This window comes from Mauremys reevesii, linkage group 1 (assembly GCF_016161935.1).
Source record: "Mauremys reevesii isolate NIE-2019 linkage group 1, ASM1616193v1, whole genome shotgun sequence".
In the NCBI taxonomy this organism is placed as follows: Eukaryota; Metazoa; Chordata; order Testudines; family Geoemydidae; genus Mauremys; species Mauremys reevesii.
This window is the reverse complement of record NC_052623.1, coordinates 267,321,620-267,349,525: the sequence shown is the minus strand read 5'-3', so window position 1 is coordinate 267,349,525 and position 27,906 is coordinate 267,321,620. Positions and strand designations below refer to the sequence as shown.

Genomic DNA, 27,906 nt, shown 5'->3' with positions numbered 1-27,906 from the left:
GTATTCAGGGCCCCTATAGCTGATCTCCAAGTTCAATTCCTACCTGGTTTTGTTTTTCCAGCCAGCACAGGGGCTGTCATAGCAGGACCCAGGAGAAATGTCTGCAGGAAAGTGAAAACTGGTTCTTCCATCAGCTGGTGCTAGGGAGCCCAAATCCACCTGGCCCCTGCCCTCCATACCATCGCCTTCTGGCTGCAGCATTTAAGGCAGAGCTGAATGGGTTAAACCACAAGAAGCAGAGCAATAACACAGTCACAAAGGGCTTCCTTCATTGGGGCCTGGCTGCGAAATGGGCCAACTGTGATGCCTGTTCCTGTGTAGCTGTGCACACCACGTTATGGCTTTGAAGCAGGATTTAGATGATATTAAGTAGGCAAGGGGGCCAGGAGCAGAGATGGGCAGGGAGTCAAGTCAACACATGCACCCTCCCCCCCCAGCAGCTAGCTCATGATCTAGTCACCACCTGCCTGCCAGATTCTAGGTGTCCTAGAAGAGAGCCCCACTCCTCAGGCACGATCTGCAACCTAGCCTCCTACTTTGCCCGGTATGGGTGGAACCTCCCCTGTGAAGGTTAAGGGTGCTGTGGAGAGGGACAGTCCTGCTCCATGAGGGGACAACCTCCAATCCAATAATTATAATAGATTCCCCTCAGATAGCTGAAGATTTTATTAAGTTAAACTATGTGCGGAAGGGCAGCCGCCGCCTTCATTGTTTGGCTCCAGCGGACGCAGCAGTGGCGGGTGCAGAGTCCCCTGGTCCTTCTCAGGAGTGTGTTAGCAGGAGGCAGGCTCTTCCAAAACCTCCACGGGACTGGCCTTGCCCTGGGACATTCACATGGCCCATGGGTACCGAAACCTCCCTTCAATACAGTCCACAGAGCGAGAGCACAGTCCCCAACAGCTTGAGCAGCTCTGTCCAACAACCTCTCTGCTTTCAGCGGTCCAGGGGAACGTGTGCAGGACATTGGTTCTCTCGTATGACTAGCCACAGTCTGTCTCATGGTGCATGGTCCTTCCAGCACATCCAAGCAGGCTGGAGGAGTGGGAAGATAAGAGGGGTGAAGGCCATTCGCGACCCCACAGATGCACCCCACAAGGAGCACTTGAGGCAGGAGCAACAGCTGTGTTTCTTCGGTCTTCAGCTGCTGGTTAAAAGATATTGTAGATTTAAAATGTTCCCCACCCACAAAACAAAAAAGTGAAGTATCTATAAAATATATCTTTTCACATATAAAATCCTGAAGAAGGTGCACGTAGGAGCCAGTCCAAACGATGTGCTCAGATATGCAGGCGCATGGGATGGGGATTGGTGAAAGACATGGGAGCTGGTTTCCTCGAGGGGGTGTCAATGGATGGGATACAGCCACCACCACCTCCCCACAAGTGAGGAAATCGAGCAAAACAAACCTAAGGAGAAAATAAAGAGAGTCACGGCAAATGGCTTAAAAGACTTCAGAGTCGCTGAGCCCCAGACCTCTGGGGCTTCCCCAAATCCAGGAGGTCATTTGTACCCCGAGATGCCAGCTAGTGACACTGCTTGTACTGCAGCCGTGGGGGCCCAGACCAATTCAGATCCCGTCAGGCACTCCTCCCACATGTGCATTTGGTCCCCTTCTCTCTGCAGCGGCCATGCAGGCAACACTCCCCGGACCACAGGAAGGGTGACAACCACTTAGGTGTTACCACTCCCTCTCCTCACCACTTTGTTCTCATGCCCCACATCACCCACCAACAGGCGTTAGCAGGGCCTAGAGAGCAGGGTTCCCCAGTGCTGAGAGGTCCCAGTCTCTGCCAGGGGGGCATGAGCAGGAAGAGAAACCCCACAAAGAGGGAAAAATTTCCAATGGATTGGATCCAGTGAGCATCAAACAGGCAATAGCACTCGCTCCTGACTCACAGCTGAGCAGACATGACCTAGCAAGCAGAACAGCCCCCCGCCCCATCTATTCCCCCACCTCCCGCCCCACTCTTTACAGTGCCCTTGTCAGGAGAGGCCCAGAGCATCTCAGTGCCGGGTGAGTGTTTGGCTGAGTGGGAACAACTTTGGCCTAGACCGAAAGGGCTCGAGGAACAACAGAGCCCATGCCTGGGGTCCCACTACAAGGACAGTCCTTCCTTGCCCTAGAGAGCCCTCTGGTACTGGAGGAACTGCAACTCTCTCCTCCCTCTGTGCTCTGGCCCCATAAGCTGCACTCATCCCTGCTGCAGGTGGGCTCGTGCCAACCCCACAGTGCAGCTCGTGGCCCTTGGCCGCTCACCTCTACTCGCTGATGCTGTTGCGCAGCGACTCCTTCTCCTGCAGCGCTGCCATGGCCAGGCGTAGGTGCTCCTTCAGCTGCTCGATCTCCCGCTCCGAGCGCAGCTTGATGTGGTTCAGCTCCACATAGACATCCTGGTACTTCCCTGAGGCAAATCTCTTATCCTGCAGTGGAAGGCGAGGAGTCACCACCCAGCTCCTGGTATTCATCCCAGGGGAGGGCAGCCTCCATCAGGAAAGCCAGAGAGAGCAAGACCTAGGGGTCAATTTGAGCCTCAGCCAGGCAAGCAGTGGGAGCCCAGTAGAGACCCCCACAAGATGGGACAGGCATGGCATCCACAGAGATCAACTCAGACTGGCTGTTCGGAGACAGGGGGAGGGGGACAAGAGGCTGGGCAGCTATAGAGCAACAAGTCATTGCGGACTGGTAGGGCTGGTTTCTGGAAGCTATTCAGCAACAGGTGGATTAAGAGTGGGGGCTAGGGGAGTAGACAGCTGTCTACAGCCACCAAGAAGAGGGACCTGTTCAGGGGTGTATGCCTAGGAGCAACAGGAAATTTGCTGGATCTCAGGAAGGTTCCCCTAATGGCAAGAGCCAGCCGGTTGTGAAAGTCTCCTAAGGCAGGAAGTGGTGGAAGCCACCTCGCTTGAGCCATTTAGAACAGAAGCCGACACCGCAACGGTGAATATACTGCATGTAGCGAGCCCACCTTGGCCAGGGGAAGGAGCATTAGGACCCTCAGTAGCGGTCGCCCTTCTCTAATGTCAACACTGTGGTGAGGGAGATGGGGACAATACTGTGAGGAGGCCTGGACGCGGGTGGGCCGACACACAGTCAAGGAGGGGGAAGGAAGGCAGACAAAATGGAGTTCTAGCCAGATTTCACTGTTTTTTCCCCCCACCTAGAAAGGCTCCAGACACTGGGTGCGTGCACGCCCCACCCTTGCTCTGGGGTTAATGACCAACAGTGGCAGGAGACCCAAACCACTCCTAATCAGCATTCGTGCTCTGTATGATTTCCCAGGTCCTTGCTTTCCCCCATCATTTTCCTGCCTCCAACTTAAGGGAGGTCTTCACATCCCTCCCCTTGATAAAACGAACCCCCGGGAAGGAGAGAACAGCTCCCAGGAAATGGTACCTTTTGCATCATCTGGAGCTCATCCTTAAGACACTGAACCTCTTTCTTCAGGTACTGGAGTTCATTCTCCTTCACTCGAAGCAGCACCTGCAAAGAGGAGGAGAAGAGAGACTCCAGGGACCAAGCTGAGTGATATGGCATCAGTGCAGGGCAGAAGGGAGTGTTGGAGGGGGTGGGGAAGAGCCAGGAGCATGAGGCCAGGAAGTGCTGCAGATCTAGAGCTAGACGCAGTGGCAGAGCTGAGCGGAGGACGCTTGCGTAGCAACTTCCTGCACTGCAGCTTGTACCATGCCTGCTGCAGAAGCAGATCAGCAGCACACAGCACCAGCAGGCCTCTTTACCTCAAGCTCACAGGAGCTCCTCTCGCCGTTGTGCAAGGCCCCATCCCCTGTGCCCTGTGAGGTGATGAAGGTCCGTAACCTCTGGATCTCTTCTGACAGGCATGTCTGCAGCTCCTGAAGGCCAGAGCGGAGTCATCAGGGGAGTGCACGTACACCCATAAACCAGAGCCCACAGGCAGGTGAGAGCCAGCCAGGCCCATAATGCTCCCTCCTCAGATGCTCTCCCCCTCCCCCATCTCCTACTTCGCTTTGGACAGCACAGCTCATTTGTTAAGGGATTTCTGGCTCCAGAGGGAACATGCCCCCTGGGATCTTCCAGCCTGCTGTGCAGAAGGCTCAGTCTTCTGGGCAACCGTGTCTCTTGCCTGGTTCTGCCGGAGCAGCTCCTTCCCCTCCTGCTGGCAGCGCTGCAGCATCTGCTCCCGCTCTTCTGCTTTCTCTGTGAGGTCGCCGATTTCCAGACACTTCTGGGAGTATTGCTCGGAGAGAACCTGCAGCTCCCGCTTCAGAGAGTCCACGTCCAACCTGCCACAGCCACTCAGAACATTACTTCAGAGAAGTGGGATGCCCCCAACCCCCTCCCAGGGCCCACTCTTGCACCAACACCGCTCTCCACTGGACAGCACTCGCTGCCCCTGCCCACACTCACATGGCCGTCACCCACAGCCACTGCTGTTACTCAGAAGGGTCCCCTCCCCTGAGCAGCTGGTAATCAGAGGAGGGGAACTCACTGACGGTGGGAGAGGAAAGAAGCAAAGAATCTAATGGGAGAAAGCAGGGAGCACAGTAGCCTGTTCAGGTCTAGTGGAGATGGGATATCCTGCTCTCACCTGCATGGTTAGCATCTCAGGCCATCGCATTCTTCCCCCTCCTTCCCTGGAAGCAGCACTAGGAGGCAGGCTAGAAGCTACTGCTGGCTCTCTGGAAGGCAGAGAGGGATGGAATATAAATATCCACCCTTCAGCCCAATGTTGAAGGGAATGGGCACCCTTCCAACTTGTCCCACTGGGCAAGAACTACCTAAAAGTGAGTGACCTAGCAAGCACGGAGCCTGGCCTGGGCAGCATCCACATGGAGGGAACTAGGCAGAAGGGACTGTGCAGAGACTCCTTACTGGTGCTGTCTCCGGAGGGCCTCCGAGCCTGACCCGCTCTGCTGGAAACTGCGTGTCCTGCCCAGCTCCCTATTCAGCTCCTCCTTGTGCACCTTCTTCAGCGCTTCGATTGCTAGGGTGGAGGAGAAAAGGAGACGTGGAGTTAAGTGTCCCGAGAGACTCAGCCGCTCTCCAGCTTGGCAGAAGAGGGCGGTGAGAACTGAACAAGGGGAGTTCCTGGGGACTCCCCGCTCCCCCCCCCAATCTACTACCAGAAACCCCAGCTCCAGGAACAGTTCAGAATTTCCCTCTTCCTCCACTCTGTCCTGGGCATCTTCCCCGGGGCTAACTCCTACCATGCCAAGCCACAGCAGGCAGCCCCAAGCACTGCTCATGGGCGATGCTACAGTCTGAAGCTTCCTGCTGCAGCGTCAGTGCAGAGACTCTCCTTTCTTAGCTGCAGTAAGGCCAGTTCCCAACATGCACACAAGTAGTGGGGAAGAAAGGGGCTTCCGGGTCAGGTCTTGCTAGTTAAAAATGGAATCCCATCTCATACTCAGGAGACGGGGATGAAGGGCACAGGGAGAGAAGTCCAGTGTGCATGGGGTACTCAGCCACATAGGCATCTATTTGGCCAACAACGGGGCAGGGGGGAAAGGAGACGGACACAATCTTGCCAGCCTCAGCTAGCAGAGCTGCTTGCTCACCACCTCCCTTATCCAAGGAGGAGGTATGGGGAGGGGTTTTTCCAGTCTTACTTCTGAGCCCATTAAAGGGAGGGCAGCTGCCTATGACCCTATTCATACAGGCATAGCTAGCAGCATGGGGCTATATACACAGCACAGGCTCCTTGGAGTTTCAGGGCCAAGGAGGCCGCAGAGAACACTACAGATGAGGAGAGAGCAGATAGCTACAGTGCGTTTGACCCAATCGTCTTTTCAAAGAAATCTTGTTAGCTCAGATTTGGATCTCAGCCAGCAACCATCCCACTGCACAGCCTAAAGGGGAACAACTGCATCGAGAAGCAGAAATGACTCCTACAGTGACACAGAGGCCCCAGCCAAGATCAGGGCCCCATTGTGTTAGGTGCTGTACATACACAGAGAGAGCCCCTGCCTCAAAGAGGTTATAAAGGTCAGGGGAGGACCAAAACCTGGGAGGGGAAGTGACTTGCCCAAGGTCACTGGCAGAGCTGGGATTAGAACCCAAGTCTCCTGACTCTCAGAGCAATGTCTTACTGCCTGGACCACACGGCTTCCCTGCAGCACCACCGCCCGACCTTGTGCTTTACAGCCATGGCCTAGCCCAGACAGGCTGCCACCCATTGAGGCCAGCAGGAGCCGAGGGTGCTCAGCACCTTGGAGGCTCACTGTTCTGGGACGCATCTTAGCTTAGAGAGTCCCAAGAGATATTCCAGGGAAGGGAGCACTGGGGGATTTCAGGGGAGGTGGCAAGTGGACTCCAAGGAAAGTCTGAAAGAGGAGCAAGGGGACAAGGGGCAGCAGGCAGCCATCTCCCCAACCTCTAGGTGCTTGGGTTCTTGCTCCTACCCGCAGCTGTGGCCGCAGCCTCCTCAGCCAGGAGCCGCTCCTTCTCCTGCCGCAGCCGCTCCAGTTCCCGCTGATGGTGCCGCTGGAGCTCGGTCATGACCTGCTGGTGAAGAGATTCCATCTCTGCCAAGCTGCGCTCACATGCCTCCTGTCACGCAGGAGAGAGGAGAAAGAAAAACAGGTGAAGGGGAGTGGGACCGAGACACGGAAAGATGCAGTAAGATACCATACGACTTGCCTGGCATTTGCTGTGCACTACAGGGGTGAACTCCACCCAGGCCCACCACCAGCAGTGAATACCCTCAAGAGGGAGGAAAGTGTCTTATTAAGAAGATAAAGATGTTAAATAAAGCTTTTCATCCTTAGATCTCAAAGTGCTTGACTAAAGCATTATCCCCCATTTCTCATATGGGGAAACTGAGGCACATACAGGGAAGTGACTTGCCCAAGGCCACCCAGCACTTCAGTGGCAGAGCAGAGAACAGAGCCTAGGTCTCCCAAGTTTCAGTCCAGTGCTCTATGCACTATACCACACTGCCTAATGCAGCAAAGTGCCTGGCTTTATGACACGGATAAACATTCCCTTAACTATTGAAAGTTGAGCTGGCTCTTAAGGAAAATGAAACCAATCGCAACCTCCCTTCAATGCAGCCATTTGCTGTTAAAGGCCCTCCCCAAAGAGACTGGATACTCAAAGCAGATTAGCAGTCTGAGGTGCAGGTGGACTTAACACAGACTTCAAAATATCCTCACTGGCACTGGCACTCACTAAAATTAAGTTCATGCCTCTGAGCTACTGTTCCAGGCTCTCTAGAAATTCAAGCAGAGTTGCTGCACCAGTGCAGCATGGTCATTTTTTAAGGTTTCCTTTTAAACCGTAATGAGAGAATGTCATTTAGAGGAGTCCTTCAGAGTCTCGGCTGATAGTCAAGAGGCCAGTCTGCTTCTCCTCCATAGTCCTTCGCCTGCTGTCCCTCCACTCCCTAAACCTAACGGAGCACACGCCACACTTTGGGAAATGCTGCTCACGCTAAGAGAGCACTGCATCCTGGGACCTGTAATCTGCAGCTGGTATTAGAACAAGGGCAGCTGCTCTTTGATCCACTTTGAGTTAATGCAACCCATTGACTCCAGGCAAATTATTAACATGATCCTCAGTGGAGCAAAACATGGGTGCCCTGTGATTTGCCCAGAAATTGGCTATCAAACATTGACAGGTTAATGGGAGGGAGACAGAAAGCCATCCTTTATGGGAAGGGCAGTTTGAATAGTTACAAAATATCTCATCAAGGGTTGATGAGGGAAGTTGATTAGAGGCTATTTTTTACCATGTGAACTGGGTCTCATAACATTTATCAAGCTCACAGGGCAGCTTCTAGCCTGCTGTATTAGTTGCCCCACACTGTGCGGGCTTTTTCTGTGGCAGATATAATGGATCAGTTGCAATAATCCAGCAACATGGAGATCTTGTCTTTTCAGCTGCTAATAAAGAAGGTACGTGACTGGGTCACTTCAATGAGATCTCCCTTTTTACTTTACATGAGTAACTGGACTCTCATTAGTATGGTAAAATTAGGGTCAGACTCTGAGCAGCACTCCATGAGTTCTGGCTCTGGCTTGTTCAATATCTTCACTGATGAATTAGATAATGGCATAGAGAGTAAACCTTATAAAGATTGCAGATGATACCAAACTGGGAGTGGTTGCAAGTGTTTTGGAGGATAGGATTAAATTTGAAAATAATCTGGAGAAATGGTCTGAAGTAAATAGGATGAAATTCAATAAGGACAAATGCAAAGTATTGCACTTACGAAGGAACAGTCAGTTCCCCACATACAAAATGGGAAAGGACTGCCTAGGAAGGAGTACTGCGGAAAGGGATCTGGGGGTCATAGTGGATCACAAGGAAAATATGAGTCAAGAGTGTACTGCTGTTGCAAAAATGAGCAAACATTCTCGGAAGTATTAGTAGGCGTGTGCTGAGCAAGACACGTGAAGTAATTCTTCTGCTCTGCACTGATTAGGCCTCAGCTGCAATACTGTGTCCAGTTCTGGACACCACATTTCAGGAGAGATGTGGACAAATTGGAGAGAGTCCAGAGAAGAGCAACAAATGCTGCTGGAAATGGGCCATTTTCATTACCACTACAAACAGTTCTTTTTCTCTCCTGCTAACAATAGCTCACCTTAACTGATCACTCTTGTTAGAGTGTGTATGGTAACATCCATTGTTTCATGTTGTGTGTGTGTGTGTGTGTGTGTGTGCGCGCGCATCTTCCTACTTATTTTCCACTGCATGCCCACGAAAGCTTATGCTCAAATAAATGTGTTGGTTTCTCAGGTGCCACAAGGACTCCTGTTCTTTTTGCTGATACAGACTAACACAGCTGTTACTCTGAAAAAAGGATTAAAGGTCTAGAAAACATGAGCCATTAGGGAAGATTGAGAAAAAATGAGTTTGTTTAGTCTGGAAAAGAGAAGACAGAGGGGACATGATAACAGTTTTCAAGTACATAAAGGGTTGTTACAAGGGGGAGGAAGAAAAATTGTTCTCCTTAATCTCTAAGCCCATTGCTGCTTGTCCTATCCTTAAATTGCAGCAAGGGCAGTTGGATACTAGGAAAAACTTCCTAACTGTCGGGATGGTTAAGCACTGGAATAAATTGCCCAGGGAGGTTGTGGAATCTCCGTCTTTGGAGAGTTTTAAGAGCAGGTTCAACAAACGCTTGTCAGGGATGGGCTAGACATGAGTGCAGGGGACTGGACTACACCTCTTGAGGTCCCTTGCAGCCCTATGATTCCATGCCCCTTAATGCCCACTGAAATCAACGAGAGGTTCAGAGTCTTGCAGGATTAGGCCCTTACTGCCTTTTCTTCCACTGATTGGGCTCTGCTCATAACCACAGAGATCAAAGGGTGGAGTGAAATCAACTCAGTGTGCCATGATTTGTGTGTGATTTGAGGCAACTCAATTGGTTGCACCACCAGGATTATCTCCAAGGACCTGTTAACTCCAGTCGGGAAGTGTGTTGCATAAGACTTGACTGCTTTACATAAGCAAACCCTGTTCCTGAGCTGGCTGACCTCGATTACAAGAGCCTGCTGATGGGCTCCTAGTGGCATGTGGTTGACGAGTGGCACACTGGGTTTTATAGTCTTGGCTACAGCCTGACATTTGATTCATGTCCAAATAAAACCAAAGACAGTTACAGCTCAGAATGGAGACACATTCATGTGTTTGAACCAAACCACCCTCTATTTAAAGAGACCGAAGAGCTGTCTACACTACCGTGAAGCAGGACCCTGCTACAACATGGTGCCTCCTGGCCGAGGTGAAATGCAGGGCAGTCTCCTAAGTTAAAACGGGACCAAGCTAGATTTGAGCAGAGTCCTCAACCTGTGTTCTCCATGGCTTTCATGGTGTAATCATGCCCCAAACTACACACAAGAACAGCCATCCTGGGTCAGACCAAAGGCCCACCTAGCCCAGTATCCTGTCTTCCGACAGTGGCCAATGCCAGGTGCCCCAAAGGAAATGAACAGAACAGGTTATCAAGTGATCCATCCTCTGCTGCCCATTCCCAGCTTCTGACAAACAGAGGCTAGGGACACCATCCCTACCCATCCCGGCTAATGGCCATTGATGGACCTGTCCTCCATGAACTTATCTGTAATGTGCCTGAGACCCATCATCAGCTTGTTTCCACCTATGGAAACCCAACTACACATTAACGTCCCTTCTCTCCCAGCGAAGGGGCTCAGGCCTGAGGAGGCAGGTGGATGACTGAGTCAAGCCCATCTCCCCAGCGTTAACGGGTGTTCTGGTGGGCGAGTCCCAACCCTCCAAGCAACAGAACCCTGCTTCAGTGGTAAGGGTCAGCTCCATCAGATCCCACCCCATCATCTGCATGCATACTTGGGCAGCTACCGCTTTAAGGACTGTCAGTGCCCATCAGCCACTATATAGTTAACACTGATTGCAGCTGGGCTCACTTTGGATTGCCATGGCAATGATAATCAATGAAATTCACACCTACCCTGGCTGCGCTGCCAAAGTGTGCATCTCCCACTTTCCCCCCGGAGCCTTGTCAGGATTAGAGTGGACTCAAAGGCAAAGTGGGGTTTCTGGCCTACTGCCAACTGACCCTCACCTGGGAGATGAATCCCTGGGGCATGTGGCCATCTCCATGGGATTTTCCTGTGTCACGAAGGCTCTCGCCACGGGCACGCCAGGACTCCAGCTGTGCCCTCAGGGACTGGACCTGCGCCAGGAAAGCAGAACGACATCGACTCACCCGTGAGGAACAGCTCCGATTTGGAATGAGCAAGCTGCATCTCAGCCAGACGAGGCTCAGCCAGGAGCTTGGGGGTGAGGGACGAGCAAAGGAGACACTGGGTGCCACAGGGAAAGGGGTGGTCACCCAATGGGACAAACCCAGTGAAAGAGGCCCCAGCACATGAGAAATGGAAAGAGACCCCTCCCAACCTCAAGACACACTAGGTGTAAGCCATGCTCTCCTCTGAAGGCAGAAAGGCTGGCAGTGACTGGCGTAAGGGGTTCATGGCCATCCCCACGGAACTAGTGACACACTCACTGCTGCCAGGGCTAAGTTTGTCAGGTTAAACCCCAGTTATGAAGGGCAGGTCAAGAGGTTTGGGTGTCCCCAGTGTAAACAGGCTCAACTCCAGTTAAGTCAATGGCATTTCACCAGTTTATATTAAGGCTGAATTTGGCCTGGGGTCTCTGATATACGGACAAGCTGCTTCTCAAAGCACGGGTCTATGAACCTGCTACGCAAGCTAGAGTTCTCCTGACCCAGAGGTGGCAAATGGTGCTGCTTTCCCTGCCCATGGAAGGCCGGCAGTGGGAGTAGATGGTGTAACAAAGGCTTCCTGTGTCCCCAGCACTTCGGTTTAGCCTCCTGCTGAGCCCCTGGCCCAAAGGGGCCTGGGAATAAGGGGAGTCCCTCTCCCAACCTGGGAAGGAGGAAACGGGGCCACAAAGATAGATGGCTCCTACCTCTTTCTCCAGCGCCTCCCTTGTGTCTCCAAAGCCCCCCTTGCTCTGGTTCAGCAGTGCAGTCAGAGGAAGGCGCTTAGACTCCTTCAGGGGCAGCCGTTCCAGCTCCAGCCATTTCTTCTCAATCTCTTCACTCAGCCGACTGCGCTGGTCCTCTGACAGGGCAGGCCCCAGCAGCTCCTGCTCACACGCCTTCCAGCAGAGGGCCCCTGCTGGGCTGTCGCCCTGCAGGACCCCAGTGTCAGGAGCCTCAAACCACTTCCGCCTCTCTTCAGAGCGGAGGGCTAGGTCCCGTTCCAGGTCCTCGTGCTTGGTGACTCGGTCAGAGATCCCCCTCCAACTGCCTCTCGTCCGCTGCGGGGCCCCCTGATTCAAAGGGCCCTGCTGCAAGGGGGCCAGCTCCACGTAGTCAAAGGTGTGGCGCGGCCCATCCACCTTCCGGTTACTGCCCTTGGAGATAACCTCCGACCCCAAGCCTGGCCACTGCTCCTCTGACCTGAGGGAGCCTTTCTGGGGGACGCAGCTGCGGAAGGAGTTTTCCTTATTGCAGTCAGATAGCCTGAAAATCAGAGCATGAAGGCATGAGAGAGAGAGAGAGAGAGAGAGAGAGAAATGGCTGCTGGGAGTCAAGCAGGCAGGCATTGTGCAAACAGCCCACGCATACTCCTGTCAATGCACCGCAAGCCTAGCCTGCAGCCACACCCCTTGCAATTCCAGTCCTAGGAACCTCCAGAGCACAGCTAGCCTGTCACGCTAAGCTTCCCAGTGGCTTTGCAATGGGAACAGACTTCCTGTAGGGTGGGGAGAACCAGGCCCAGCTCCAGGGACACACGTTTTGATCGGAGCTTGAGCTCTCGTCTCTAGAGTGGGACTCTTCCCTGCTCCCCTTTTGCATGCAGAGAGAAAGGCAAATCCAGTCTTGGTGTTGCCTGTTTCTTTCAGACTCTTGTGCTGACATGCACTTGGTCCGGGGACTCGTGGTGAGATGATTGGGGCACTGCAAAGCAGTCAGCCATCACCCCTAGACTCTTCAAAGGAACCCCGAAGACGTTCTCTGCCCTTGGGTCACCCAGCAGGACCCCGAGTACAAATCCCCAGAGAGCTTCCTCCCACACTCACCCGCTGACACGGTAAGACTGGATACCCCCGTGATACCCTCACGAGTATCACTGCTGCAAGCAAGCATGACTGGCAAAGCATCTTCTCCCACGCCAAGGTGGGAGGGGAGGACAAGGAGACTTCTCCTGTCCCAGAAAGGATTGCCTGCTTGTGGCCAAGGTGCTGACACAGAAAGTGGTCCGAGCCATGGGTGGAGTGTGTGGGGGACAACATACATTCCCATACGTACTTTGTGACATCTGGTGCGCTTGCCGGGCGGACGTTCTTCCTCAGCGCCTCGATCCAGTTCCGCCGGATCCCCGAGGTCATTGCTGACAGGGTGAAGGTGGCATCCTTCGTCTGAAAGGGAGACGCCAAAGGGAGCTCAGCCCACAATGTGCAGTGACACCCTCGTCCCTGCCACAGTACAGGATAGCAGGCTACAGCCTGGGATGGAGGCAACACCCACTCGCTCTCCAGACTGCAGGGTGTGCTGGTAAGCAGAGCTGGGAGAAGCCCGCCTTTGATAGAGCAGAGTCGGAGGACAGCCACCAGCAGGGTCTTAACAGTCCCTCAAAAAGCATAAGTGAGGTTAATTCATCACTTGGGCACTGCTAGACAGGTGCCAATTAACAGGTCAGCTTCCAAGACATCCTCCTCCCTTACGAAAGAACCCCCGGCTCCTGTGTCTCTGTTAAGGTTGCATGTGTCCATCTGCGCTCCCGGGGCACTGGGGAGGTAGGTCCCCTGGGTGGAGTACAACGTAAGAACAGCCATACTGGGTCAGATCAAAGGTCCATCTAGCCCAGTATCCTGTCTTCCAACAGTGGCCAATGCCCGGTGCCCCAGAGGGAATGAACAGAACAGGTAATCATTGAGTGATCCATCCCATCGCCCATTCCCAGCTTCTGGCAAACAGAGGCTAGTGACATAATCTGCCCATCCTGGCTAATAGCCATTGATGGACCTAACCTCCATGAACTTATCTAGTTCTTTTTTGAACCCTGTTCTAGTCTTGGCCTTCACAACATCTTCTGGCAAGGAGTTCCACAGGTTGACTGTGTGTTGTGTGAAGAAATACTGCCTTTTATTTTGTTTGTTCCCACTATTGGAGTTTGCTCTCTCTTTTCTAAGACAGATTTCACAAGCAATGTGAAATAACCTTTGGGGTTTGCCTGTCAGCACAGTGAGCCTATGCCTAGACTACCTCCCCATCCTCGCCCACGAGATACCATACCATCTGCTCCCGGCCATCCCTACAGCACACTGGGCCGAGTCAGCTGCTAGGCTAAGTTCCCTTGTAGTCATTTCATCACCAGGGAAGGTCAGCTGGAACTCCCAGCAAGGCTCCATCCACCCCCACCCTGCAATATATCCCCCTCCTGCACTGATGTAGTGCCTTCTAATCTCAAGCATCCTATATCACTTCAGAACCAAGCTACACACACTGCTCAATTCCTCTGCACAGAAATGAGTGATTGGTATTGCAACAGCTCCTAGAGGTCCTGGCCCCATTGTGCCAGGTGTTGTACAGAGAACAAGATAGATTGTAAGATCTTCAGGACGGGGACTAAGTACATTATGAGATACAACAGGTGGATCAAACAGATAGATACCTTATATTCTCCCCCATCCCCGTAACAGAGGATTACGATCAGTGAGATAAGCAGCTGGTGTGCTGTGACATCGATCACAATAGAGGCAAGTTGATACTATTGGTAGCAAGTGTACTGTTAACAGCACACGGCAACAATACCCAGCAGTTCTTCAGGACAGAAAGGGAATGAATAAGAATTCCATCTCCATACAGTTTCAGTGGGATAGCTGAAGGAGGCAAAAATCTAGTCATCCAAATTGGAATTAGCCTAGGTCTCTTGGATTAACACTCCTGCTCTTGCCAGAATTGCCATGGAATCATGGCCCACAAGCACTCAGGGTCCTGGCTGGCCACCTCATCTGAAAATGGCACACACAGTAGCTGCACAGCAGCTCCTTGCATCCTCTTGGAGGACTGCGTTCGTTAGAGAGAGGTGAGCATTAGCAGCTTCCTGTGGACCCGAGTATCCTTTGAGGCTTCCCATATAAGAATTGACCAGCCCTGACTCCGTTTAGCTCGCAAGCTCCAGCAGGAGCCCAGCACAAGTTTGCATGGCTCCAGGTACTCACGTGTATCTGGAAGCCATAGTTGCGTTGCACGGCATATTCCGTCACTTCTGTGCAGGAGCGCAGGTCAATCTCACCATCCAGCTCATCAGCCTGAAACAAGCCCCAGACCACCTGTGAGAGTCCCTGAGCAAACCTCATGCCATCTCCCCAATGCCGCCTGGATCCCAGTTGGAAGCATTAATTTCTCTGCACTTCACATTCAGTCTGTGCCCACTCAGAGTATCTGTCCCATCCTTGCTGGAGCTGAGGTCCTACATTCTAGTCATTAATTTTCTTGATGCCTTTTCAGACCCAGGCACTGGAGTGGTTGCAGCTAAGCTATATAATAAGCCCTGCCACCTTTGCAGTCCCCTTCCACCAGGAGCAAAGCACACTCCCCTCCAGAAAGGGCACAAGGCAGCTCCAGGATCCCACCACTACCCCACCCCAAGGAAAGAACAACAGGTCAAAGTGCACTCCCCATGCTTACCTCCTCAGCGTTGGAGTCCCTGTAATATCTCAGGCTCGAGTCCGTCAGCACAAACCAGTGTTTCTTCCACTGCGGACAGAACAGTGAAGGGGAAGGGAAGGGAAGGGAACGGGAGAGACAGGGGACAATGAACAGACTAGATTACCGAGGAAACGTGTTGGAACAGAGGAGGGTATTCTGCTTACTGACCTTTCAGCAGCTTCCAAGTCCAACTGTCCCCTTCCTCCTCCAAAGATACCTCCCCCGACCCCCTTTCTGTCAATCAGCTGGGAGAGGGGCAGTGAGAGGAGTCTGATGGAACTGTGTGATGGCGATTAGACTGCACACAGCAAATTAGGCACCTGAGCCAGGGAACCTCCTTGGCAGAGTTCAGCCACAATGGGGAGTCTCTAAATCAGCAGCTCACCTCCACCTTCCCCAGCAAGGGGGACAGTCACAATGGAGAAGGCAAGTCTCTGCGTACACAGGGGTCTTTGACAGGGACTGGGGAGGAGAGAGACCTCTGGGTGTCACGCACCCACCATCCATCTTACCTCTCCCAGCTCATCCAGTATGGACATCCATCCCTTCTTGAAATTGAGGAGATCCGGCTAGAGAGAGACAGACAGAGCAGGGGGTTAACAACTGGGCTGGGACTGAGACTCGGCAGAGTTTGGTGGTCAGGAATGACACAGATTCCACAACTCCAGGTCTAGCGGTGACTGGAAATGGAGCCCCATGGTACAATGTAAGCAAGCAAGGACAGTCCAGCATCCCGCCCTCCAAACCCACATGAATTTAGGACCAAGTAGCAGAAGGGACGGGTCCTCACACAGTGATAGACAGGTATTCCTGCAAGAGGAAGCCTGGGAAGGAGGGGTTGAAGAAGTAAAGGGAAGTATGCACCAGGGAAGTTTTCACGAGTTGCTCTGCGGACATTTATTCAGAGGTTGTTTTTTTGGGGGGGGGAGGGGAGGGAGGGGGAGGAAAGGGGGGGGGAATAAAAAAAGCTTGCATGGCCCCTGAATCGTCTCAGTTTGGAAAGGATTTTGGTCACAAAACTAGAGAAACCCATTCCAAATCCAGCGCTCCCCCAGAGCCCAGGGCCACGCTTTGACACCAACACCGATCACTTAATAAAGGCAGGAACAGCTCGACATTATCAACCCTCATCCTGGCTGTGCATGAGGTAGATATCCTTTCAGAGCAGACGGGGAAAAACACACAACGTTAAACTACTTGCCCAAGGCCACAGGGCAAGTCAGAGCCAGTACTAGAATCCAGGAACAAACTTCTCTTTCTTAAATGCAGGAGTTTGTTTCTGTGCCACAGATCACCCCCGACTGCTCCCCCAGCCTCCCCACCGCACGCAGCCATGTGTGGATATTATTCCAGATCACCAACAGCCATGGGAGAGGTGCCGCCTCCCCCTCCAAACCTCACCCTGCTACTGCAGCGCAACCAGTTCTTCCTCCCATTTCAGGGCTGGAACTGGGAACAGCTGATGCAGGGCAACTACGGTACTCTTCCTTGCTTTACCAAGCCAGGTGGGCCAAACCCATCCCTCCTTGAACACCACGGACTTCAGGGGAGCGAAATCAGGGATGAATTCGGCTCAGTGGCTGTGTTCTCAAGGCCAGTATCTCTTACTGCCTCCCCCCACCACACACACGCTCCCCCTGCCCCATTCAAGTCCCAGCAACTACACTTGGTCAGCCAGCAGTGGCAAGAGGGAGAAGAGGAAATATTAGAGCTGTACCTGAGAGTCATCTGTGCCAGGTCTGCTAGCCTGGGGTAGGCTGCTGAGTGTCCCTAACTGCCACATGCTCCACCCAGGAAGGGGCTGGCGGGGGGAGTAGCTCCACCACAGCCTGGGTACTTAGTACTCCAAGAGCTTCCGATTAATCCAGGAAACATCCACCTGGTGCCAGCTGGCAGCATAAGCCCAGATCGCTCAGGGCCCAACTGAGTGAAGCTTTCTCCTGTTCCATCGCGCAGGGCTGAGCTCTTGGGTTACACCCAAGGTTACGGCAGACAGCAGCAGAGTGTCAGCCTGCCCCAAACCCAACCAGCCTATTGGTAGCAGGCGGGGGAGGGCGGGCCACCTGTTATTACAGCTGCAGGCCCATCCTATCGCTGTCCCCCTGGGCTGGGAGTGTCCAATTGCAGGGACAGAATATGCCACACGGAAGCTGAGACGCATGGAAACTGGAGCCAGGTGACCCAGGCTTCCACTCTTCACCATGCAGCCTTGGTGCTGGAGGTGGGCAGAGGCTGCTCAAGACAACATGCCAGCATAGGGAGTAGGTCAGTATGCTGCCCCCTCCCCTCCCACCACCAGCGTGCACCCAGCGCACATTAACAACTCCTTAACATGGGCACCAGGTTTGTACAATGTGGGTGAAGCCCCCAGCAGGTATGGGGCAGAGCCCTTATACTTGGGGATCTGTGGGGTGAAGCTCCCCCCCCTCCACCCATAGAGGTATCCTTATTTTCAAGTATTTCAAGGGAAAAATCACATGGACTGGATCAAACTATGATGCTAAACCCGGCTACAGACAACTCTGGCTCTGGCGGGCAGGTATGTGACCTCCCCCTGTCATCATCATCTGGTATAAAGGTGCATAGGACCTAAGTGACTCCTTTTCAACAGCACCCACATTTCAAAGGGGATGCCCCATGCAGACAGGAGTGACTCCGACATCCCCCTCAGGTCAGTTCCCCTTTCACTGTGACAGAGTGACAAATACAGCAGCTTGTTCCTCCATAAACAGGCTTCCTGGGAAGAACTCCTCCGGGATCCTCCACCCCAAGGAGCCAGCAGCCCTGCCTAGGACCGCATTAGGAATCTATCCCCAAGAGCGCCATTTGCTGGGACTCAGCATAGGACTGCATCTGCGCCCCCCCCCCCCCCGCATCCTGATCAAACCCCTCGATGTGAGATGAAGGGCACCCAAGGGTACACCGGGAGCTGCAACAGGCCAGAAAGGGGTCCCTGACGTGAGGCTGGAGAGGGGGCCCCACACAGATGGGTGGAACAATGGAGTCAGGACCTGGGGGGGGGGGCGGGGGAGAAGGAAGCTAGAACCAGGGGGAGACCAGGACACAATGGTGGACAAATGGGATGGGGGGCTAGAAAAACAGGGGGCAGGGAGAAGTTCATGGGACAGGTGGGGCAGGAAGATAGACACAGGGGCAGGATGCTTGAAGAGGGAGCCAACAGAACGGAGGAAAAGGACTCCAGGCAGTTTGGGGGGTGGAGGCGGCACAGTACAGTGGAGCAGGATGCCTGGGGAAGGAGGCAGACCCTGGGGGTCAGGGGTACAGGTACCAGAAGGAGTGCAAGAGAGTGTGTGTGTGTTGCTCCCCCAATCCTCTCAAAGGCCCTGACTCTCCCCAGTCCTGACCTCACTCTCCCTGCTGGTGAGCCAGAGGGCAGCAGCCAGCAGGTTGACGGTTCAGCTGCCAGAATGCCATAGAGCGGGACCTTGGAGCCGGTCAGTCGGGCCATGGCATGCTCTCCCCCAGCCAGGTTTTTGGGAGAAATGGGGTAAGTGTGGGTAGAAAATGGTCCTTTTGCCCTCCTTCCCCCGCCCCCCTATCTCTGGTTGGGGGCAAATGAAGTGAGGGCAAGACCCCGGTTGCCAGATGGGCTAAGACACAGGGAGAAGTGAGGGGCGATGGAAAGGAGTGAGCATAGGACTCGGGAGACAGAGAGGAGCAGGAAGACTAGGGCATGGGGCAGATGGGAGGGCATGCCACTTCCCTGGTTGCCACCCACCCAGTGAGTCCCTCATCCTGAGGCTCTTCCAGAGAGAGCCCACCAGGGGCCCGACCAGGTGGCAGGCTCCCACCAGGCAGCAGCTGCCCCCACCTAGACAGGCCCTCCAGCCACATAGCTCGTGCTGAGGTCTCGGTGAGAGTGAATGCACACAGGGAGCACAGTTCGGTAATTCTCTTTGATCTAGGGCCCTGAAATGGCACTAGATCAAAGGGCATTAAGAAACTGTTAACGTGCAGAGGGGTCCACCTGGACAGTTAGCCGGCACCAGGACAGGTTATTGTGGGAGAGGTCATACCCTAGGTTGCCAGGAATCTGCCATGCTAGGCAGTTGCTGGCTTGCCTTCACCTAAAGCGGCCTCTGAGGGTGGGGTACAAGGAGGGAGACACGCATCCGTCCCCCAATCTTTTACTATCCTGTTGATGTCGTCCACCCCACAGTCACGCCAGGCTTCCCTCACATGCCTCCCCCAACACTCTTCACATTATGTGGTTGCCTCTATGCAGCAGCTGCTCCCCTGTCCAATCCAGTGCCCCCACAGCTAGCTGTGAACTGGGGGCGGGGCAGGGAGGGAAATGGAACATAAAACCAACATGCTGCCAAACACATGTGCATCGCAAACAATACACTCCCATATACTAAACTAAGGTACCCTAAGGTCACTGAGCAAAGCCAGCCCCACAGTCGCTAGCCAATCCCACCCCTTGTCCCCAGATGCAGTATGGCATCATTCTCTACTTCACCAGATGTCCACACTGCAGCTTCCCAGAACTTCATGGTGAGTAATAGATATCCCAATAAGCAGCAGGGACTTATAAATAACAACTGGCCAGTCAAGCCTAATTTTTTGTAATGTGTAAAAAAAAAATCTAAATGAACAGAGGGACACAGTACATGTCAAACTTGGATTTTAGTAATGCATTTGATTCAGTTTCTTTACAAAATCTTAACCAATGAAACAGTTCCAATGGCCTTGGATAAATACCATGGTCAGGCGGATTAAAACCCAAGTATGATCCTAAAAAAAAAAAAAAGTGTGTGTGTGGGGGGGGGAGGGGGAGATAAAACAGCAGTATACTGAGCAAGAGGTCAGGTGTCTAGTGAGGTTGTCACAAAGAATCAGTGCAAAGTCTCAACTTCTTTGTGATTTACACTACCAGATCATTAATTATCAAGTGAACTGATATTAGCAGAGGGTATTTCATTGGGAGGAGCTGCAAACCCCAGAAGGGACACAGCAATGCCAGAGGACTTCAACAACATATTAGCGCCATTGGACCAGATTCTGACACCCTACTCCAGCCCCCATGTCCGGTATAGGGACCATAAAGGAGGCTTCAGGAAGAATTACCCCAACACACGAACAACCTAAGGGCAGCATATGTGGCTTTGTATTGCTTCCCTTGCAGCCACGTGTGGGGGTGCACCAGGGTTAGGAGGGGTCTTCTTGACTGTGGCACTTTCTTTATAGCTATTTGAGGTTGCAGAGCAGCCTATAGGCAGCTGTGGGGAGACTGCCATAAGTTTTAGGACAGCCCTGGGGCAGTTATAGCTTACACTGGGGCTGGTACTTCAAGAGGTGCAAGAGATGTCTTAAAGCCACCTTTGCCCCCTCTCCCCCACCAGCTGCACCTTCTGTCCCAGGAAGCACAGCATGGAATCTAGTCAATGGGCAGAATGCTAAAAAGAAGATTCCATTTGGAACAGCATGGGATAGTGTGTCTGGGGAAAAATATTCTGAAACACAGATTCAGCAAGAGGGAGAAGCTGGAAAGCAGGGATGTTGAGGGGCCTTGGGGTGACAGCAGACAGCAAACTAGAGACAAGTTTGCAATCGGATATGGCAGCAAAACAGAAAAAACAGCCGTTTTAGGCTGCATGTCCAGAGGCCTTGTAGCTTTGGTGTGGCTCCACCCAGAGCATTTCATTCACTTCTGTACACCACACCTCTAGAAAGAGATTGACAAGTTGGAAGGGCTCTGGAGAAGAAGTGGAGTGACTGGTTTACAATAAACGCAGAATATGCTTAGCCTCGCTAAGTGATGACTGTGGGGGACATGATAACAGTCTGCAAATATCTGAAGAATGTAAACACCAAAGAAGGAAAGGAATTAGGGTGGTACCAGGGGGTATAGCTAGAAGTAAGGAATTAAGCAAAGAAAGGGAACATTCAGAAGACACTTCCACAGTTAGGTCTATTAGGCTATGGAGTAGTCTATCAAGGGTGGTGGTGGTGGTGGGGGGGGTTGGAGGAGGCCCCATCCCTTAAACTTTTAAAACCAGACTGGCCAGAACCCTATGGAAGTGTCCCCGAGGGGACAATCCTACCCTGGCTGCAGGGAGAGGGACTGGGTGATCTGAGGGGTCTTTTCCAGTTCTAACTTCTGGGGACCAGTACCACCACCTGCATTTTCCCAGACATTCTCCAGGGCCACTGGCCTGAACCAGCTCTACCATGCACAGTGATTTTTGAAACATTTCAGCTCCAGGGAGACACCCTCCCCCCTCATCTTGTTAATATAAGAGTAGTCATGTGACAGAGGACTCAGGACAGAAGGGAAGGAAAGCTGCCCCATGATCTGTTTGGTGGAAGCAGAATTACTCCCTCTGTTGGATCAAGGGCCTACACAGCTCCCAATTTCATTCATGCTATGAAAACAAGTGGATGTTGTGCTTTGACTAGCCCTGTGAGAACTGCCTCCAGGCGCAAGGATGCCCAGCCCAGCCTGTCACCTCCATTATTCTGCTGTGTGCAGCAACCTTCCCTCCAGGGCCTAGGAATGCTGGTCCCCTTCCTGTACCACCCTCAGCAGATAGAGCCAACCACTGCCTCTCCCCTAAACCACATCCTCTTTTACAGTGTGTGCTGGAGGCAGCAGCACAGCAGGGTTCAGTGCAAGGGCCTCTCGCTTCTAAATAAAGGCCAAGTTCAAATCCTGAACAAGGTCATTAGTGATGCAAGTTTGGCATCCTAGTTTCTGTTTGTGTGTTTCACACATATACCCTCCCTGATGAGGCCTGAAATATCCGAGGTGGGGATCAACAGGCAGAGGTGATGCAGCTGAGGACTGAGATGAAGTGGGTGGGGAGAGCTGCCTCGGTTGAATTAGCAGGGGGTGCTTGGATCAGCAAATCTGGACAGAACGGGGGGGGGGGGGAGAATGGAGCTTTAGGCAGTGCATTTGTTAAGTCTTGGGTATCTAATCGGCAGGAACCCAGCTCTGCTACAGATAACAGCCATTCCACCACAGTCACGGGCACTGCTTGGCTGTTTCCCAAGACGGATCTGCTCTCCCCAAATCAGGGAGAAAACAGACAAGTGAGGAGAGGGAGGGAGGGGGTAGCGATGGGGGAAGATTCACTCTATTACTTGGGGTGGGGGGAAGCTACAACACGGCATCTCACCAGGGAGCTCCACTCCTATACCCAGGCTGGGCAAAGTTCCCATTCCATGAGCCCCACTCTGCCTGACCCCATGTGGGGGAGGAGGAAAAGGACGGGGTGTCACCAGGAAGGACAGGAAAAGCTGCAGGATGTTGTAAGGAAGCGTAGGCTGACAGCTCATAACGGCGCTCAGGGTCATCACATCCCGGCCTCCCTTGGTGCCTCCCCATCCAGTTCCAGCAGGACTCCATCCAGCCTGGACACCAGCCCACCCCCTCGCACGCCATGGGTCCCTCACCAGGCTGACAATCTCTACTCCCCGCTCTCTGAGACCAGGCTGTCTCTCCCTTCTCAAGCTGGGGTGGAGGGGAAAAAAAACAAAAAACCCAAAACTCACTGCCCTGTTCACTCACTCACTCCTCCTCCCCTCCCTGCCCCATGTGTGCACAGCCAATGCCCTCAGACACTCGCCAGGGAGCAGCCTCTCCTCTGTTACCAGTCTGAGAGCTCTGCCCCACCACTGACAGGCCATCGCCTGCTGGCATCATGCCTACAGCCCCCTCTGCACATACCGCCTCTATCCCCCACCCCACAGCTGACCTGCCCCTCACAGCTGCACTCGTGCCACCCCAAGAGCCCAACCCGCCGCGGGGCCCCAGCAGACAGCTGCTGCTTGACTGAACTTCCTGTAAATAATAAAAGGCAACAAACCACAAGCCCTGGGGAGACCCGCCTGGGGGGAGGGTCCATGCCAGGGGGCCAGCCGCCCAGAGGCCAGTGACTGCAGAAACAGGCGCCTTCCCAAGGCGTATGCACAGCCGGAGGGTGGGTCCCGCCTACCCCAGGATCGGGCTCCCCGGAGCAGGGGCGCGCTCGGCTCCCGACCGGGCGAGCCGCACGCCCAGCGCAGCAGATGGCGGCCCGCAGCTGCACGGCACCGGCTCGCCCATGCACCGAGCAGCCCCCCCCGCCCCGCGCCAGGAGAGAGGCCCCAGGGCGGCTCCACGGTCCCCAGTAAAACCCACTCGGCCCCGGCCGGTTCAGCTCCCGGCGAAGGCGCCCCGCGCCCGGGCCGGAGCAGAGACTCACTGTCATGATGCCGGGGGCGGGAGGGGGGAGCCCGGCCCGCGCAGGGGCCCGGCCTCAGCGCTCCCGCGGCGCCAGCCCCGCCAACGGCTCCTTCCCTCCGCTCGCTCCCAGCCGCCCAGAAACTTTTCCTCCCCCTCCCCCTCCGCTTTTAAACTTCCTGGGAGGGTCCCCCCGGCCAATGGGAGGCCGCGGAGCCGGCACGCGCACGCGGCCAGAGGGGCCGGTAGCCAATGGGGGAGCCAGGCGGAGCTGAGCAGCCAATGAGGAAGGGAGCAGGGTTAGGAGGGGCCAGGGGGAGCCTAAGGGATCAGCAGCACAGATGCAACAGAAGTGTTAAGCCAGGTGACCCCTGCCGGGAAGAGCTGCAGGGGGAAGGGGGTGCCCGGTGCAAGCAGGCCAGGACTGCTGCCCCCACCCCACGTTCACACTCAGCTCCTAGCTGAGCCCACTGCCCATGGCACAGCTCCTCTCTCAAAAGTTGGTTTCAGAGTAGCAGCCGTCTTAGTTTGTATCCGCAAAAAGAACAGGAGTACTTGTGGCACCTTAAAGACTAACATGTAGCTCATGCTACAATAAATTTGTTAGTCTTTAAGGTGCCACAAGTACTCCTGTTCTCAAAAGTTGCGCACCCACAGAGGGCATCATCCACTTGGTAGCACCTGGGATCTTCTTACTGCTGCTTCCTGTCCTGCAGCAGGACTGTCAGACAGGAAAGGGCAGGAGAACGAAAATGCCCTCTTGCCTTTAGCCTCACAGAAATGTGAGCAGAAGAGCAGCCTTACAACTCTTTACGGCGATTTCATGAGATCTCTGTAGCCCCTGACTGAATGAACTGTAATTCCCAGAAGACCAGATTTGCTGCTTACTTTGTTTGCTTCTGAAATACACACCTGAACCCATTTAATATAATTCATTTAGAAACATCTTTCCTGTAACTGACTGGCAGTACAAGGGGAATAAAGTCAGAGAAGGTGCTCCTATCTAACCACAGCATGGCTGAAGCTGGCAAGTTGAATACAAACCCTGGATGAGCCCTCCCTCCTCTGCCCACCTTCAGTATCCGCCATCCTCTCCCAGGGCAGAGCTGCCTTTACACACACAAGCCCTTCTCCCTCTGCAACATCCCCATCATCTACCATTACACTGGCTGATCTTTTGCCCCCTGCACCTGGCTCCATGAACCTCAGATACTGGGAAATTGGCACATGGTTACAGGTATCTGAGAAAGGTTCATATGCCCAGCAGAGCCTCTGACTAGGCCACAGCTCTGGATATTGCCTATAGACAGACAAGGTGGGTGAGGTAATATCTTTTATTGGACCAACTTCTGTTGGTGAGAGAGACAAGCTTTCAAGCCACATCTGAAGAAGAGCTCTCTCGAAAGCTTCTCTCTCTCACTAGCAGAAGTTGACCCAATAAAAGATATTACCTCATCTACCTGGTCTCTCTCTTATCCTGGGATCGACACGATATTGCCTATGACCATTTGCAACCAGACTGTGGGTCTTTAAGGGACTGGTCATAAGAACATAAGAATGGCCATACTGGGTCAGACCAAAGGTCCATCCAGCCCAGTATCCTGTCTACTGACAGTGGCCAATGCCAGGTGCCCCAGAGGGAGTGAACCTAACAGGATCTCTCTCCTGCCATCCATCTCCACCCTCTGACAAACAGAGGCTAGGGCCACCATTCCTTACCCATCCTGGCTAATAGCCATTAATGGATTTAACCTCCATGAATTTATCTAGTTCTCTTTTAAATGGTTATAGTCCTAGCCTTCACAACCTCCTCAGGCAAGGAGTTCCACAGGTTGACTGTGTGCTGTGTGAAGAACTTCCTTTTATTTGTTTTAAACCTGCTGCCCATTAATTTCATTTGGTGGGCCCTAGTTCTTATATTATGGGAACAAGTAAATAACTTTTTCTTATTCACTTTCTCCACACCACTCATGATTTTATATACCGCTATCATATCCCCCCTTAGGGCTTGGCTACACTTACAAATTTGCAGCGCTGCAGCAGGGTGTGAAAACATACCCTCTCCAGCGCTGCAAATTGCGGCGCTGCAAAGCGCCAGTGTGGTCAAAGCCCCAGCGCTGGGAGCGCGGCTCCCAGCGCTGTACGTTATTCCCCAACCGGAGGTGGAGTACGGACAGCGCTGGGAGAGCTTTCTCCCAGCGCTGGCGCTTTGACTACACTTAGCGCTTCAAAGCGCTGCCGCGGCAGCGCTTTGAAGTGTAAGTGTAGCCAAAGCCTTAGTCTCCTCTTTTCCAAGCTGAAAAGTCCTAGCCTCTTTAATCTTTCCTCATATGGGACCTGTTCCAAATCCCTAATCATTTTAGTTGCCCTTCTCTGAACCTTTTCTAATGCCAGTATATCTTTTTTGAGATGAGGAGACCACATCCGTATGCAGTATTCAAGATGTGGGCACACCATGGATTTATATAAGGGCAATAAGATATTCTCCATCTTATTCTTTATCCCTTTTTTAATGATTCCTAACATCCTGTTTGTTTTTTGACTGCCTCTGCACACTGCGTGGATGTCTTCAGAGAACTATCCACAATGACTCCAAGATCTCTTTCCTGATTAGTTGTAGCTAAATTAGCCCTCATCATACTGTATGTATAGTTGGGGTTATTTTTTCCAACGTGCATTACTTTACATTTATCCACATTAAATGTCATTTGCCATTTTGTGAGAATTGAAGAGGTATATGTTGGGGTCAGGGTGAAGTGTAAGAAGGAAGGGTGGTCCCGTGGTTAAAGCAAGCATTGGACTGAGCCTCAGGAGGTCCAAGTCAAATTCCTATCTCTATCACAGGCTTCCTACTGGACTTTCTGCAGGTCATTCAATCTCTCTTTACCACAGTTGCCGTATCTGTAAAATTGAGCTAATAACCTTTCCCCAGCTCACAAAGGTGTTGTGAGGCTAAATGCATTAATGTGGGTGCTGCACCCAGATACTATGGTGACGGGTCCATCAAAATGGATAGAGATAGGTTACCAGTGGTCCCCAACCTTTTTCGTCTGGCGGGTGCCAGACGACGAGCCACGGAGGACCGTGGCGGCGGACGAGCATCTGCCGAAATTCTGCCAACAAGCGGTAACGTCAATAGGCGTTGCTGCCGAAATGCCACCGATAAGCGGTGTCATCCAGAGGCATCGCCCCCAAAATGCCGCCGTTTCGGCAGCATTTCGGCGGCAACGCCTCTGGATGCTGCTGCTTGTCGGCAGCATTTCGGCGGCTGCTCGTCTGCTGGCCAGTAAGCGGGAGCACTTACTGTGAAGTGCCCTGGTGGGCACCATGGTGCCCGCAGGCACCGCGTTGGGGACCCGACGGTTAAACCATGTATTTAAGTACTTCAGTACTATGGTGACAGGTACTATAAAGAACACTTAAAGATGGGTGACCCTTGTGGCCCTCTACTTCCTTCTGTGTTCACCAGCCTGGCCAAAAGAGGAGGGCACTAAGAAAGAAAAAATGCCAAGGAGGAAAGGGCACCTTCCCTCAGGACTCAGTCTGCTTTCAGCTGCACAAGTGAGGAAAGCAAGCAATAGGAGCTCCGGGAAGTGGAGGAGAGAGTGCTGGGCCTCCCTACAAGTGACAGCCTGGTACTCAAGAGTATTAGCATTTTAATAGCCCCTGTGGGGGAGGTGAAGGGTGGGATGGGGGTAGGGAGGAGGAAAGATTTGAACCCTGGCTGCTGTTTAGCTAGAGCCAGTTCTCTCATATGGCCAGGGCCCCAGGACACTGCAGCATTGAGAAGATGCCCCCTACAAAGGAGGGAAAAACAAGCCTGAAGCAAATTCAGTGTTGTTAGCAGAAATAATACAAACTTCAGAAGAGGGACACACACACAACCTCCCTGTACTAGGTGGCTGGTTCAGAGATGGGGGATGGGATACAGAGCCTTTCAACTCTTGATCAAGAGTTTCATGGCTCAGGGGACTGGGAATGGCATGTGGGTCACCCCTTCAAATCCAACCCTGGGGGACACGGAGTTCAAGGCATTCCTGTCTGATGCTTCATGGGAAATGAGTTGATAAGTCACAGTCCAGAGCGAATGGATGCCCACATCCCACAACAAATGTACCCTCATGATCCTCCTCCATTGGCCCCTTCCTTGACATTCTCAGCGGAAGTGCGAATGGGCCATGGAGACAACTCCCCTTTCTCCATGGAGACAACTCCCCTCTCTTGGGAGGAGATCTTTCCCCGGGAGAGCTAAGGCACACTGAAGGGGAGGGAGGCAGGGAACAGAGCACTACTGGTGTCTACACAGCACATGACCTGGGTTCAACAGAAGATTCAGGCTCCAGAATGATCAGATAGGCTGGTACCTTTCATCAGCATCAAATTCACTTGAGAGATCATCACTAAATCACAAGAGCACCAGCACAATAACGCACTTTTGATTCTATTTGTAAAATAAGCCCCTCCCTTTATCCATATGCAATGGTCAACTACACCTTATTCATCGTAGGATATGAGAGAAAGAAAGAGGTTGGGCTGAGCTCAGCACTAGCAGTCAGACACACT

At 53.0% G+C, this 27,906-nt stretch overlaps 1 protein-coding gene across 3 annotated transcripts; it reads right to left on the bottom strand.

The window, feature by feature from the left end:
- Positions 1–648: 648 nt before the first annotated feature.
- Positions 649–23,504, bottom strand: LOC120371579 (TRIO and F-actin binding protein). 3 transcript variants are annotated; one of them, XM_039487480.1, is made up of 14 exons: positions 23,366–23,504; positions 15,665–15,721; positions 15,132–15,200; positions 14,663–14,752; positions 12,747–12,856; positions 11,399–11,957; positions 10,530–10,640; positions 6,379–6,526; positions 4,850–4,961; positions 4,101–4,260; positions 3,736–3,849; positions 3,395–3,481; positions 2,258–2,421; positions 649–1,406 (listed from the first exon to the last, which is right to left on the bottom strand). In XM_039487480.1, exons 1-13 carry the CDS (start codon positions 23,369–23,371, stop codon positions 2,260–2,262), a joined length of 1,785 nt encoding a protein of 594 aa, XP_039343414.1. In that variant the 5' UTR covers positions 23,372–23,504; the 3' UTR covers positions 649–1,406; positions 2,258–2,259. The 3 variants fall into 3 exon arrangements, with proteins under 3 accessions (XP_039343414.1, XP_039343419.1, XP_039343418.1); XM_039487485.1 differs by having other exon boundaries at positions 649–1,144; XM_039487484.1 differs by having other exon boundaries at positions 649–1,141.
- Between the last annotated feature and the right edge of the window lie 4,402 nt (positions 23,505–27,906).